Below are 14,792 nucleotides of genomic sequence, written 5' to 3'. Positions count from 1 at the left end.
GAATCCATTAACAGCTATGTCGAACTGCTACAGTATTTGAGTGATTTACAAAACAAAGCAAAAAAAGTAAACGGATGAGAACACTTCAGCTACAAACAATCCATAGTTGTTTCTCCTCCAGGGTTCCCAGTCTCCTAGGAGAGCACCTAAATACCCCAGATGTTCTGTATTTTCAGGCCTAGGTCCATTGCTGCTAGCTGTAAGTCAGTCACACAAGGAATGGGAGCCCTTAGAACCAGAAGGACCGACCCATACTTGAGCTTCCGACAGCGTGATTCAGACGAGCAAGGAATTACCAACAAGTTTCTGCTTCCTCTGCTTGTACCACACTATTCTAACTGTTGTTCTACTTGAACACAAAGACATCTTGCAGTACTGGAATTCTGGAGAATACAAAAGACCCTTTCGAACTAGGAGGACCTTTGTAACAGTAAAGCAGTAAGCGTTTGCAGGCTCCTACTTCAGAGAAGCACAGCCACGAGCAGCACCCAAGATGTTCAGAATTGTTTTAGTATTCTGTATCATCGTTTGCTTTTCTGTATCATCATACAGATAGTGAACTGTGAGCTTCTTAGGGCACAAACGATGATGTTTAGTGTTACTATGAGACAGTAAATGCAAACTTCAGAATGGTGAAACTCCCAGGGCTGCGGGATTTCTTCAGAAGTATTACAAATGTTTTTATGACAAAATGATAAGATGAAATATTTGATCATTTCCACTTGGACTGGCACAGGGGGGAGAAAAATACACCCAAACTGCCCTCCAGCCTTTCTTTTCCTTTAAGTACGTTGACTGTTTTTAAACTACTGTGGAATTCAAAACTCATGTCTAGAGAATGCCGCAAAATGTGATTTAAATATTGCAGTATATTTGTTATATCTGATAAAAAAAAGATAAAACTTACTAGTATTTTTTACTTCTTTAGAATGACATGACCTAATACATACACATGAGGAAAAACATCACACTGGACAATATGCTCTGACCTTTCTGTTTTAGATTTCCCATCAGCTCGGCAGCGTTCAAGGTCTTGGTAAAGAGACTGCAGTTCTTCTTGAAGTCCCTTTTCCCGTTCTAGACTTCCTTCATAAAACTTGATCTCCTTTTCCATTGCTTTTATTTTTTCTTCCATCACCTTAAATTCATGCAGTATCAAATAGCTGACGCCACAGTACTTACACACCGTCTGATCCCGAGACATCTAGGGAGAGAGAAAATTGTTAGAGTGCATACAGGAAACTAGCTGAATGCAGTGACAAAATCAGAGTGACTTACGTGATTCTGAGCAGTTTCAACTCTGTAACACTTTGGAACATTTATGATCAGATTGTACTTTTGTTTACCAGAATCTTCACAGGATGATCAACTATGCAGTTTACTATGCAGGAGCTTCCACCAGAACTCTACACTGAAATATTTCTGAGTTATGTTTAATACATTAATTTTAAATAAGATGAAGTACTCTGCGTTTTACTAAGTTCTCTCTTTAATGAAATCTCCTCTAGCATGAGCCAGAAAAACGTTAATTACTTTTTTTTTTTGACAACTCACACCCAGCTGAGAAGGCAAAAGGAAAAATAAGTAGTGATGTAATTCAGTCACCTATACAAAAATAATCCGAGTAAGGGTCCTGCCACTGTGATACAGTGCAAATGGCACTTGAGTGTGGTGGAAAGTGTAAGCAGTTTGCTAGGTATGAAATATTCATAATTGGGAAAGTACCTAAAGACATTAATTAAAACACCATTTATTAAAATAGGAAACTCACTTTTGTAAGCGATGAAATCACTGAGCTCTGCAGTAAGTGACACGTCATAAAAATGACCAGACAGACACGCTCGGACTTTGATACACCCTTGTTACTCAGGATATCAGTTATCTCTGTGTATTTTAACCACTTTCATTTCCAGGAAACAAAAAGCAAAACCTCTCAGCTTACAGTGACACAGGACCAAGTCTGCCCATGAAAGGAATACAGACTGACAACGCCAGCCAGAGCCACGCAGCAGTCTGACACCACACATGGGACATGTAAGCACAGAGCAGGACACAAGCAGGCAGGATCCCATTCCCTGTTCCTTCTGGCTCCCTCTGTGACCAAAGGTTGTGCCAAGGGATCTCCTCAGGCTCCTTCCAGCCCGGGTTGCTCTCATTCTGCCATTCTGGAACACGTCCTGTTCTTGGATCACAGCACAGATGCATTTGTGAGGAAACAGTCAGAAATATGACTGGAGCAGAGGACACTCATTGCACAGCTAAAGGGACAACTTTCAAGCAACAGAAAGTTATGGGCAAGCTTTGAGGTATGGCAGTTGGAAACTGATGGCAGCCAGAGCTGTAGTTGTTTGTCTAATAAACATTCAAAGCACCCTTCAACCTATCGTGCAATTATCAACAGTTACAAGTTTTATAACAAAACGCCTTACAAAAACACAACACACACACAAAAAAAGAATGCAAACAGCTTAAGAGAAATAAGTAAAATGTAAGAATTCCTTGTGCTCTAGAAAATTAAAATAAGGACATTTTGAAACACTAGGATGAATGGAAATAAGCAATACTTAGAGATAGGAAAACAGCTCTCAAAAACAAACTATGAGGAGATCCATTACTCCACGATTTAGATACAGCATGAGAAAAAAAATGATATTTCAGGCTGCCCTGGAATCTCCAGACCAAACTTTATTTTCCAGTTTCTAAGTTTTGCCCCTGTTTAAAACACCCCTCGTTGCAGTTGCTCTGAATGAACTGAAAACTCAAGCTTGTTTTTCCTGGCAGCTGCAAACTGTGCTTGGAAATATGAAACTGTTACTTGGGATAAACATCGTTAGGTTCCAAAGCACTAAAATTACTCTACTGAAAAGGGACAAAATGAGCTGTTATAAGGAGGACAGAGAGGGGGCTCTTATCCCCCAAAGAACATCATGCTCTCCTGCAGCACTTCTGCCTTTCAAACAAACAGCTATAGAAATTTCACTGGGTACCAAGACTGAAAAACACCACCAGTTCACTGAGCTCTCCTTGGTTTTCATTGCCACCATCAAACCAGAGCTCTCCTCGCTGGCACCTGAAGCATCTCCTGGAGCACCAGTACAGAGGAACACTGCTGTGCTGCAGGTGCTGATCTCACTCCACCAACATAATGACAAAGCCATCTTGCAGCTCCTCTGACTCAAAGGCTGAAGCCAGAAAGCATTGCACGCTTTCAAAATGACTTACAAATGAAATGAATTTGGGGTTTGCACGATTTCCAAGAGAGATAACATTGCTTTGCTTGTGCATGTAATTCTCTGTGGCCATCCTTCAGTCACTTGTGAACCAGGATGTTTGGTCATTTATCACTAACCTTGGCACCGAGGGCACAAGTACTGGGGCTCCACAGGTGTCACACACAGCCAGCTGGGCACGAAGGACTTGATGAGCTCCCTTACTAAGGAATGCTCTGGAGCACGGCTCAGTCCCATTACCCTGTACAGGTAATGCATGCAGGCAGAACCTTATGCAGGTCTGTGCAGGAGAAGATCCCACTTGAGACTGTTGCTGGTACCCAAGGCACCAAGGCTCATCAGCCACTATGCACAAGCACATAGGAAACATGTCTTCATTAGTTGTTCTGCTTACAGACCTGCCTCTTCTGGGAAGGGATTATCAGTGAGTAACCACTAGGAGATCTGTGCTTTCTGATTCCATATTTCCCTATTTACATTTGACCAAAGGATTGTTGTCATTATCTTTTTCCTGTTTGCATTTGAGATAAGAGAAAAAAAAATCCAGTTTGGAAAGAACAGAAAATGAAAAAAAAAAAAAAAAAAAAAAAAAAAAAAAAGAGGTGCAACCAGAAAAGGGACTGTGAGGATAAGCAGTGAACAGAAAAAGAAATCAATCAGATTTTTTAAAAACTGAAGGTAATTTAATATTGTGGCTTTGGTCAACCTGAACAGCGATACGCAGGGCAAATAGGACATCAAAAGATAACAGAGGGATACCAAAAACAACCCTGATATTTGATTTAGCAGAACAGTACTGTGTGCTAACAGCAAAAAGAGAAACAAAGAAACTCACTGAGGACAAAATGTTTAAACAAGGAAGGTTCTGAGCTACAGCTCTGACATACGTTACACCAGATGCTCTAAAGGACGAGAGCTACGTCCAGAACAAACCACATCACGAGGCAGCACCCCGAGCTGTGCTACTCCAGCAGCTGTTCCACTACAGCATCCGTGGGAGTAGTTCTGACCGAGAGCTGTGTTCAGTTTTGGAAGAACTCCTGTTACTCCATGGTTACATGGATCTCAGCTCCCAGGAGCAGTGGAGATGGGTAGTCACATCTGTCTGACTCAACGCTGCGAGCATACGGACAGCATAAGTTATAAGGGGAAAAAAAGACTGGTGGTCTGGCCCATTTTTAGCCCTTTGAATAACAAGCTTCTTTTCAAGCTTCTGAAATAGCAGGATGGGAATTTACATCATTTCTGCTTGACCAAAAAGCTACAGGGGGCGTTGACTTGGGCACTGTGCTCTCTTCTGCTTATATTTCCAATTCCACTGACAACAATCACATAAAGACCTAAGTTCTCATTAAAGGAAAAGCAGTCTCCTTAGGGACTCAGCAGCACCTGGGCGTTAAGGTGCCCAGAATATGGGTCACTGGTGCTGGAAACAGCCAGTAAAAGGAAACTGAGAAATAGCTGTGACTCCTAAAAGTGAGACCTTAAGTCCTCAGTCAGGGAGATTGTTTAAGTTTGGAATATGTCCGTGTGGCCCACTGAAATGAAAGCACAGAGCCAGGAGCACAGACACACCACACATACGTACTCCTGCAGTGCAGGGAGGCAGAGCTTTGGGGAATGGCAGCACCCCGTGCCCCCTGGGACACAATGCTGCACTAATTGCCCCACTTGCCCCAGCAAGCTGAGGCTGCTGAAGCAAGAACTGGCCCAATAGCAAACAAAACCAACACAATACTGCATCTGTCCAAGCTACCCTCGTACCAGAACAACATACAGAACTCCAGAAAACAGAACTGCTTTATACTGCAGTTGGGTACTCTTAAATTATTCCTGTCTACTGGTTGTTTTATTCTGCCTGTTTGATTTGACCTGATTATTTGAATGCACTTTCTTCTCATTTTAATCCCCTCTGCTACTTTCATTTCTCTCACTCTATTTTCCCTCTCCTAGCATGCTTCCTAGGATATGTCACACAAAAAGAAATGGTTACTCTAGGAAGACAGTGGAGTCTCCTGCTCTATGCACAAAGAGTTACCTGATAGAAATTATCTATTTTTTCATTTGAAGGATTCTAAGACTCCCTGTTGAAGTTTCACTTCTTTAAAAATGCAGTTTTCTGTGAGCAGTTTGCAGCCAGCATCAAGTCTGAAAGTGTTCCAGGTTGCAATGCTAAGCCACTACAGGTTGCAATGCTAAGCCATGCTGCATACATAATTATTTACTCAACATCCATAAAAGCAGCAGATGCAAAATACAAGCCACAGTACTTGCCTTGAATACATATAAATACCACTAAGGATTGAAGTAAAAACAGAATGCCCCAGTCCCAAACATTTCATTCAAAATATGCCCCGAGATAATTAGTTTGCCACAACAGGAAATAATACTCATATTTCAGGTAGCTTTAATGGTTTCCTGCTTGCATTTAAAGCAGCCTAATGAATCATAAAGAGCGTACAGCACTGCAAGTAACAGCAGAGCCCCACACGAGCACTGCTAACACCTACCACATGCCCACGGAGCTGCGCAGGCCGCACTGCTCATGAGGCAAGGGCTTCTGTAATCCCTCCAGCTCCCAGCAACGTGCTTGGATGCTGGCTCAGGAAAGGACGCAGGAACACTTGAGCACAGTGAGTACAGCCCTAGCCCTGTATGACTTGCTATACGAATACAGCAAGAGATCAAAACACCTCACAGTGACTCCAGAACTCTGAGAACTAAAGACTGTTATCCACGTTCAGAAAAATTGCTCTTACAAACCCTGCAGTACCCCACTAAATACTGGTAACAAAGCAGGTTGCTAATCTGGTTAGCCCAAACCAACCACAGCCCCACAGCTAACCAGCTCAGCCAGCAGAGCTGCACATCTCTGTATACTGTGATATGTGAGCTTTTACCTAAAATAAGCAGAAATTTTCTATCTTTCCCAAAGCACATTACAGCCACTGAGAACATTCACATTATGTCACTGTGCTCATCCAGAGGGCGTGAACAGAAACAATGCTGCTTCTAAATGGTGATATCAACACTGCTTCAAGTATTACACACATAACTACATTGCACACCACATCTACAAAGTCAGTCTCAATGGACAGGACAGATTTGACTCTTCAGCTAATTAACACAGCTGGAACTGCGTAAGAACCTATGGAAAGAAAAATAATGCCAGGTTCAAAGGAAGCAAGGAAAAGTAAGGAAAGAAGGATACCATAATGTGCTTATACAGACACCACAGCAGGACTCAATCTATAGCACATGTGGCCAGTCTAATCAGTAACTATTTGCTTCTAGCAATGCACATGACGTTTTGTAGAGAGTCAAATACCATGGAACATCCTGTACTGATGTACAACACAGCTCTGAAGCTCCTGTTTCGTTCACTTTCTTAAGCTCCCAGGATGAGAACTACTAATACTTAAGGATTCGTGCCCAATCAATTTTGTTATTGGTATTAAGTAAGGATCACCTATTTGCCAAGTAAAATATAAAATGAGATGTAACTTTGTTTGCTACTTTGATGACTCAGGGTGTCACTTGACCCTCTTCTGTAGGTGGCTGCAGTTTTGCTTCCCACTTCAATGAGATGAAAAACTGGCAAGCTACTCACATTGAAAGGACACGTGGATGCTCACTTACCTGCTGGGTTTTTTTCCCCCCATTTAGCACTCATCTTGCAATGTGTATGGCACAAGAGCTCACGAAGGCAGTAGAAGGGGGAGACAGAGAACCAGGGCCATCTAAAGTTCTTACATGATTTTCAAAGCCAGAGATTCCTCAAGTTCTGATCAACTAAGTCCCTCCTCATCTATAATTTAATAACAAAATGCCAAGAAGCTTCTTCCTCTCTAGATTAAAACCTTTAAAGTTCTAATAAACATAGTGGCCAACACCTGCTGGGCCCAGCCTGCCAATTTATTATAGCTTCTGCTATGACATTCATGGCTTCACTGCAACAGGTCTTCCTCCAAGGCAGACTCTGGCAACTGAGCTGCCTGCAGGATAGGTCGTATCCCTATCCCTCAGCACCACATCCTCCAGAAGAGCATTGTTTTGGAGGCAGTGATATTGCTGCTCAAAGTGCTGATAACTCACAAAGCTCCACGCATCCACAGCATGGAAGAGAGAAACAATGACAGCTCTGCTCTGCATCCCTTACTCTGATCTGCTCTGAGCACTACAACATCATGAGCCGAGCGAGCAACCCAAACCAGCACCTAGCCTTGAGCACTCTTGATTCTGCAGCAGAAACTGCAGTGCTTAACATACTCCCTCTGGATATATATGTTCCACTGGCCAGTTAGCTACATGTTGGGAGCATGTGCTCTGTTTGGCACAGTGAGCTACAGCTGGAATAGGTCCTACTTACGCTAGGAGCAAACTGAAAGATTCCAAAAGAGATGCTATAAAATCTAAGAAGCAGAGAATGTGAAAGGAATAAGAATGTGTACATAAAAGGCAGAAAATACACATACAGGAAATTGTGAGGGAGACGTAACCAAACCCCTACCTTGTAACTACAACACAAATCAACTGAGTTAAGAAACTGAGCAGCAGCAAAGGATGTATAAAACCACGGCAGCTCTTAACTGATCCCAAAATCTTGGCCTGTCATTGCCTTAGAACTCATGTGTCTCACACTGAGATGACTGGGTGGGATGAGACAGGAACTTGAGAATACTCATGTTCATATTTAGAAGCACCAAATACCTTCTGCACAGAGATGTTTTTGTTAACAGAACACCACAGAGCTGAAACAGAGCTCAAGAGCTCTGTGCTCCACTCCAAAGCAAAAATTGGCTTTATTTGCCCTCTGCAGCACCACAGGAAGAATTCCACAGCTTCCCTGGATGAGCTGCTCCAGTGCTCACTACCCCAATTTCTGGAGCTCCTCTCATTCAAAACAAGTCTAGAACAGTGAAGATAAGATTAATTTGTATCTGTGATGGAAGACAGCCACTGCCTTCCTACACACGTGAATACTGTTACTGTGCCCTCAAGCATCTTCTATAATAAGCAAATTGAGGTTTTTCTACCCCTTACTAGCAGAACAGAGCTTTTAAGCTCTGTGCCACTTTTGTTCTTTCTAGTTCCCATCAGCAGTGTTACTCTTCTTCAAGTCTGCAGTTCAGAACCAGCACCTCAGCAGCTCTGACAAGAAGATAATTGATGCCAAGTTTCACACAGAATTCCTGTATTAATGCCTTCCTGAATATTTGTTTTCTTTATAAGAACATAACTTTGATAATATTATTCTGCTTATGACCTGACAACTGACACCTCAGTGTTAGGTATGAAAAGTGTCAAGAGAGATTAATCAGATGCTGCATATTTTGTATTAATGCATCTGACCCATTTGTTCTAAATACACCCTATTCTTACTAAGATATTCTTAATGCTGCAGACAAAGCACTCACAATCCCTCCTAGATTGACACCAGTGTATTCCTTATGGTAAGCTAAAACCCAGGTCAACAAAAACTAGCAAACACTGACAATCCCACTGGATGAAATAAGGTCACCTACTTCCTGCCCAGTTTGTGCCTGCTCTCACACCTGCCTCCTCCTCATGGCAGCACACACACAGCACTCTGATTGGGAACTAGATCAGGAACCAAGCCAAGAGAAAGACAGGTGGCGGAAGGCCACCAGCTACAGCTTTAAGTCATGGGAAAGCACACAGCAGTACTGGATCTAGAACAACCCTCCACTGAACCTCATCTATTAGCTTGTTTGGTTGAGAAACTTGCACTGATTTTTTTAACCAGCTTATCCCATTGATGCTTGCAAAGTGATTTCTAAATAAACAGAAGTATCTGGCATCTTTCCTGCTGCCAAGAAAGTTGCTGGTGGCTCTGTAAGTTTCCCAGGTTCATCCCTTACCCAAGTACTCTCCTTCTCTTGCTTTGCCTATCTTACCCAATCTCTGAATTTTCTGCAGTCATCTCTGATGGTTCAGAAACTGTCTCAATGGTATTCTTGAGTATTCCAGGAAGAATTTATCCAGACTCTGCTGGCCTAAGCATAGAAAATGCTTAGATTACTTGTTGATTATTAGATACACATAAATAAATAAATAAATAGAGGACAGCTGGGTGTTTCAGTGTCAAAGTGAAAGCTTCAGAGCGTAACAAGAAGTGAGTCGTGTTCCACTTGTGTGCATCATCACGTGCACACAGCCTGTCCGTCGGATACCCCCTACAAACAGCAGCTTTATTACTTTGGTAGGAATCGGTCTCTCAAACAAAAGAACACCCTCACACACAGTGAGAAGACACGAAGAGAGGATTAGGCAGAATGTTCCGTTCCTAATCGCATTTGCACTTCTTTGGAATGATTACATGTGGGCATTCCCAGAATCACAGAATGACCAGGTTTGAAGGGACCTCAAGGATCATGAAGTTCCAACCCCTCTGCCACATGCAGGGCCACCAACCTCCACATTTAATACCAGCCCAGGCTGCCCAGGGCCCCATCCAATCTGGCCTTGAACACTTCCAGCGATGGATGGGGCACCCACAGCCCCTCTGGGCAGCTGTTCCAGCACCTCACCACTCTCTCTGTAAAGAACTTCCCCCTGACATCCAACATAAATCTTCCCTCCCTCAACTTCAAACCATTTCCCCTTGTCCTGCTGTTATCTACCCTTTCCAAGAGCTGACTCCCCTCCTGTCTGTGGGCTCCCTTTAGGTACTGAAGGCTGCAATGAGCTCACCCCGCAGCCTTCTTTTCTCCAGGCCAAACAAGCCCAGCTCCCTCAGTCTGTCTTTGTAGTGGAGGTGCTCCAGTCCCCTGACCATCTTTGTTGCTCTCCTCTGGACCCCCTCCAACAGCTCCCTGTCTTTTTTGTATTGGAGGCTCCACACTTGGACGCAGTGCTGCAGATGAGGCCTCACAAGAGCAGAGTAAAGGGGGACAATCACCTCCCTGTCCCTGCTGGCCACCCCTCTGCTGATGGATTCCAAGCTTAGGGCACAGAACACGCTGTGTGGGATAAAGCTGGAGCCTCACCTGCTGTTGACAGCAGCACATAGAGTGAACGTGTTCCTGCGAGCACGCCTATAGAACCACATCTAGCACTAATGCCTGTAACCACACTGCATGTGTGACAAAACCAACCCCACCCAGAACCACGACCAAGACACGCTCTGTGGTTCCCGACGCTCCGAGGCCAACAGACCATTCCTGCAGTTCCCCACCCCGCGAGGTTTGCCGCTCCTTCCCGTTCCGTACCTTCCGAATCTCCTCGGGCAAGGCGTGCACGGGGACGTGCCGCTGCATGGCCGGCCGGAGCCGGGGAACAGACAGAGCTCGGGCAGTCAGAGCGCGCTCCGCCCGGGAGAGGCCGGGAGAAGAGAGATGAAGGGTGGGAACGGAGCGAGGCGCGGCCTGCGAGCCCGCAAACAGAACCGCACCGCGAGGGAGAGGCCGAGGCCCGGCAAGACGCGGGCGCTGGGGGCGGCCATTTCCCGGCCGCAACGGCTTCCTCCGTCACCACGGCAACGGCGCGTGCGTGCGGCGCGTGCGTGCGTCACGTGACAGCGGCGCGCACCCACTGAACGGGGAGCGGGCGGGAACGCGCTCGGTGACCTCAGCCCCTCGGTGACGTCATTCACCCGAGCCCCCCGGTTAAGTTACCGGCCCCCCATCGCGCTGGCTCTGCCTCCGCGCTCCCCCAGCGCCGCACACGGCTGCCCTCAGCCCTCGAGCCGTCTGGCTGTTTTCTGTGTTTTCCCCCCGGCCCGGGTCAGCGGCGTGTCAGAACGCGAGCCATCGGCTCAACCTCTCCGTGAACCGGCTCCCGGCCGAACCCGCTGAGCTCACGGCAGAGCGACCGAACGGCGTCGGTCGGGAAAAGACGCGAGCATCCAAAAAGGCACGGAGGCAGCGGGATGGCCGCCCGGCGGGGTTCTCCCCGGGGCCGCCGCCGCCGCCTCGCGTGTGCCCCGCCGTGACCCGCTGCCGCTTTGCGTGCCGGCTCCGGGCGGCGCGGCGCGGTTAATCCCCGGCTTGGCAGCCCCGGCTCGGCTCCCCGCGCCGCTCCGCGAGGCGGGGGATAAGGAGCTTGTGTCCCCTCCCCGGGGCCGTCACCCCAAGTTAACGAAGTAATCGCGCGGTCGCACGCAGAGGGAACAGATGTCCAAAGGTCAGGAGAAAGCCAGCGAGCGAGCGAGCGAGAACAAATAAATAAATAAGGGCTGGAGGTATTTCATGAGGAGCGGTGCGAAAAGCCAAGCGCGAGGCTTTGATCGGCGCCTTCGCAGCAGCTGTTCGCCCTGCGTGCTGCCGGAGCGGCGGGGCGGGGGGCGGGGAGGCGGCTCGCACGCGATGGCCGCCCGTACCGTGCGGGGAAGCGCTGCCGTGCGGCGCGGCGATGAGATCAGCGCGGCGCGGCTGCTGGGAAAGCGGCGGGGCGGCACGCAGCGCTCCCTGCCCGCCCCCGCATGGCCCCGGGCCGGGGGGTGCCGTGCGCCTCTTGGAGACGCGGGGCTGTGACTGACGTGGGGCTGAGGGGACGCGTGTGGGGGTTGGGGTGATCGGTGTGGGGGCTGCGCTGCAACGGGGCTGAGGGGACTGCCGTAGGGGCTGCGAGGATGGATGGGGGCTGTGATTGACCTGGGGCTGAGCGGATTGAGGTGGGATCGGAGGGACAAATCTGTTAAGAGATGTGGGGCTGCAAGGGTCTGCCACGGGGCTGGGGAGGCTGAGATGAGGTGGGGCTGAAGGGATGGATGTGAGAGCTGGGCATCAGAATCACAGAATGGCCAGGGTTGGAAGGGACCTCAAGGATCGTGAAGCTCCAACCCCCTGCCACATGCAGGGCCACCAATCTCCTCATTTAATGCTAGACCAGGCTGCCCAGGGCCCCATCCAATCTGGCCTTGAACACCTCCAGGGATGGACAGGGCATCCACAGCCTCTCTGGGCAGCTGTTCCAGTATCTGGGCATTGTGGGGCCAGGGGGGCTGTGAGGAGACCCGTGGGGGCTGAGAGGATGGACAGAGGGCCATGAGGGGCTGACATGGAGGGGCTGTGGGAAGAATGTCCAAGTGCTAAAGGGACTGTCATGGGGAACCACGAGGGGGTTGCCGAGGGGCTGACATGGTGGCTGAAGGGTCTGACATGGGGGGCTGTAAAGGGAGTGCCATGGGGGCTGAAGGGTCCAAGCATTCAGTTCAGGGCTCTCCTTGCTGCACGCAGGATCTGGGGGTTCTGAGGGGAAACATCACACAGGACAGACAGCTCACGCCTTGCTGTCATTCCCTGCAAGAAGCCCACTGCCAGTCCCGTGTCTGCAGCAGGGCTGTGGCTGTGCTTCGGGGGTATCTCAGCACCCCCTGCCCACAGATGGCAGGGCAGGAGCTGGCCCTGCTCCCTACGTGGCACAGCTGCGGGCCAACGTGCGTGCCAGCCCCAGTCACCGGGCTGCTCCTGACCGGGTTCCAGGCAGCGTGAGCAGCTCCAAGGACAAACCAACAGGCGAGAAACGAGTGCGTGACACGCAGCAGTCATAAGCCAGCTATTTCCATTGTTTTCCTGCAGGCTTTGTACCTTCTCAACCACACGTGGAAAGCCTCCCGTCGTTTGCAAATCCCAGCCTGGAGGAGCAAAGTCCACGCCAGGGGGCAGCTAGGGAAAAGGGCTAATAAACACAAACACCCTCTTCACACAACACAGGAGCAGCCACGGGGCACGAGGGTGAATCTTTGTCTGCAGTATTATTCTAGGTTCAAAGAAAATCTCGTATTTTTATACTGGCCCTGTTGTTCCAGGCTGCCCTTCCATGCGTGGAAGCGCAGTGAGGCGGTTTTGCAGCACTAAGAACCCCCCCGGGGGGCTGCGGCATGGCGGGGCTGCAGGTACGGGGCTGTGAGAGCAGTGGCCGACAGAGCGAGGAGAGATGGCAGGAGACGTGCAGGGGAGGGGTCAGGGGAAGGACAGGGTTTGTGCTGCGTACGGCAGCGAGGTTATTTCTGGTGCTGCGTGCACATCGTGTTAGTTCCTGTTTTCGAGTCATACTGTTGGCTAGGTTTGGTTGGTTTGCTCCCCCCCTCCCCCTCCTCCTCACCTTACCAATGTCACAAGAACGAGATCGTCCTGGGAGAGTGGAAGCACGTTTGGAGGGGGGATCTGAGGGCTACCTGGGAATCAAGGTCAGGCAGGTCATCCCGTGCAAAGCAATAGTAGCTCTGCAAAGCAGCGTGAAAACGATAAAATCAGGGGGAGCACAAAGGAGCAGGGCACTGGCAGTGGGGCGGAAAGGCAGAGGCAGGGGACGCAGGAGGTGGCACGTCGCCAGCCCAAATAGCTGAGTGAAATAGGAGCGTGCTAATGACGGGGCATGCGGGGCGAGAATCGGATAATGAGGGAGGGCATCCCAGTGCTCCCGTGGTGACATTGCCAAATCAAAGACAAGCTGCTGGCTGCAAGAGCACATGAGGTGAATCAGAGGAGGAATCTGTATGATTAAGCAGCAGCTGAGTGCCAGGAGTGAAGATCTGTCAAGGATAATATCAATAGTGTATGTGTAGAGGACAGTGGGTTTATTTGCCGTGATAGAAAAGGATTTGAAAGGGAAGACAAGAAGCTCGCACTGACTCCGAGCTGGCAGCGAGAGAACTTGGGAAGGGTGCCAGGAAAAGCGTCCCAGATACAAGGCTGAAGTGAGAACGAAAAAGGGAGCGCAGAGGCTGTTGAGCAGCCAGCAGGTTAGGAACAGGCACGAAAGGCACGAGGCAAGGCCAGCCAGCAGGACGTGCTCAGGGGAGGAAATGACCAAGCAGGAGCTGGGGAGATGGCTGCAGGAGGGTTCAAGGTTTTGTTTGTTAAGGCAGCATATCTGAAAGATCACCCAGAGCTCTGGGACAACGACGATGGTGGCACTTCTGATGGCTCCTCCTGTGAAATAGAACCTTCGCATATGGGCGAGGTTCATCTCTGCGGGGCTCAGCAGATTCCCAGAGGCCCGCTAGGAAACTCCCACGGGAATTCAGAAGCACCATAAATCTTTCCCCTCCCCCTGTCCGCAGGCAGCCTGATCTGCTTTCTCCTAATTTAAACACACAATCTGCAGGGAGGAGACCGTTTATACTGTTGGCTTAAAAAAAAAAAAAAAATCCTGCCAAAATGAAAACTGCACTGCACACACGGCCCTCCCCATTGAACGAATGTGAGAACGGATGAAACAAGACAGATGTTACTTGCAGCCTTTGTGAGCTACTGGAAGAAATGTATCTCATGCAATGAAGAGGAAACTACGGAGTAACTGTGAAACAGAGAAAGAAAAAAAACAGATGCGGGAAGCCTGGATGTTCAGAGGAATGGGAAAGCCAAAGAAGAATGGTGACATTGACATGAATGTGGGAGGCAAGTCCAGTATGCCCACGTCCATCATTCTGAGATCCAGCATGCAAAACCAACGCCGCAGTCCCTCAGCAATTAAGCAAATGGGATCGTTCATAGGAAGGAGGATTACTGAGGACAGTCAGGGTTTGCAAGCACAGAAATTGTATTAGGTTATCTGCTGCTGAAACAGTTTGGGAGCTTCTCTAGGGCCCTACTT

General features: G+C 48.4%; 1 protein-coding gene across 19 annotated transcripts in view; it reads right to left on the bottom strand.

The window, feature by feature from the left end:
• LEKR1 (leucine, glutamate and lysine rich 1) overlaps positions 1-14,792 on the bottom strand; it is a 65,627-nt gene that overhangs the window by 39,807 nt on the left and 11,028 nt on the right. For 14 of the 19 annotated variants that reach the window (XR_016469725.1, XR_016469726.1, XR_016469719.1 and 11 more), the window contains exons 1-2: positions 10,463-11,180; positions 990-1,204 (exon numbers count right to left, since the gene is read on the bottom strand). Coding sequence is in view for 2 of the 19 variants with exons in the window: in XM_031603672.2 (XP_031459532.2) it covers positions 990-1,204; positions 10,463-10,510 (263 nt within the window). In the remaining 17 variants the exon portion in view is untranslated. Of the gene's footprint in view, positions 1-989; positions 1,205-1,771; positions 1,905-10,462; positions 11,189-14,792 lie in introns of those variants that run through there. The other 5 variants (XR_016469730.1, XR_016469728.1, XM_031603673.2 and 2 more) reach the window with 5 other exon arrangements.

The sequence above is a fragment of the Phasianus colchicus genome, chromosome 10 (genome assembly GCF_987193195.1).
Source record: "Phasianus colchicus chromosome 10, bPhaCol1.hap1.1, whole genome shotgun sequence".
Taxonomy (NCBI): Eukaryota; Metazoa; Chordata; class Aves; order Galliformes; family Phasianidae; genus Phasianus; species Phasianus colchicus.
Note: the sequence above shows the minus strand (reverse complement) of the source record. Positions and strands in the feature narration are given on the sequence as shown.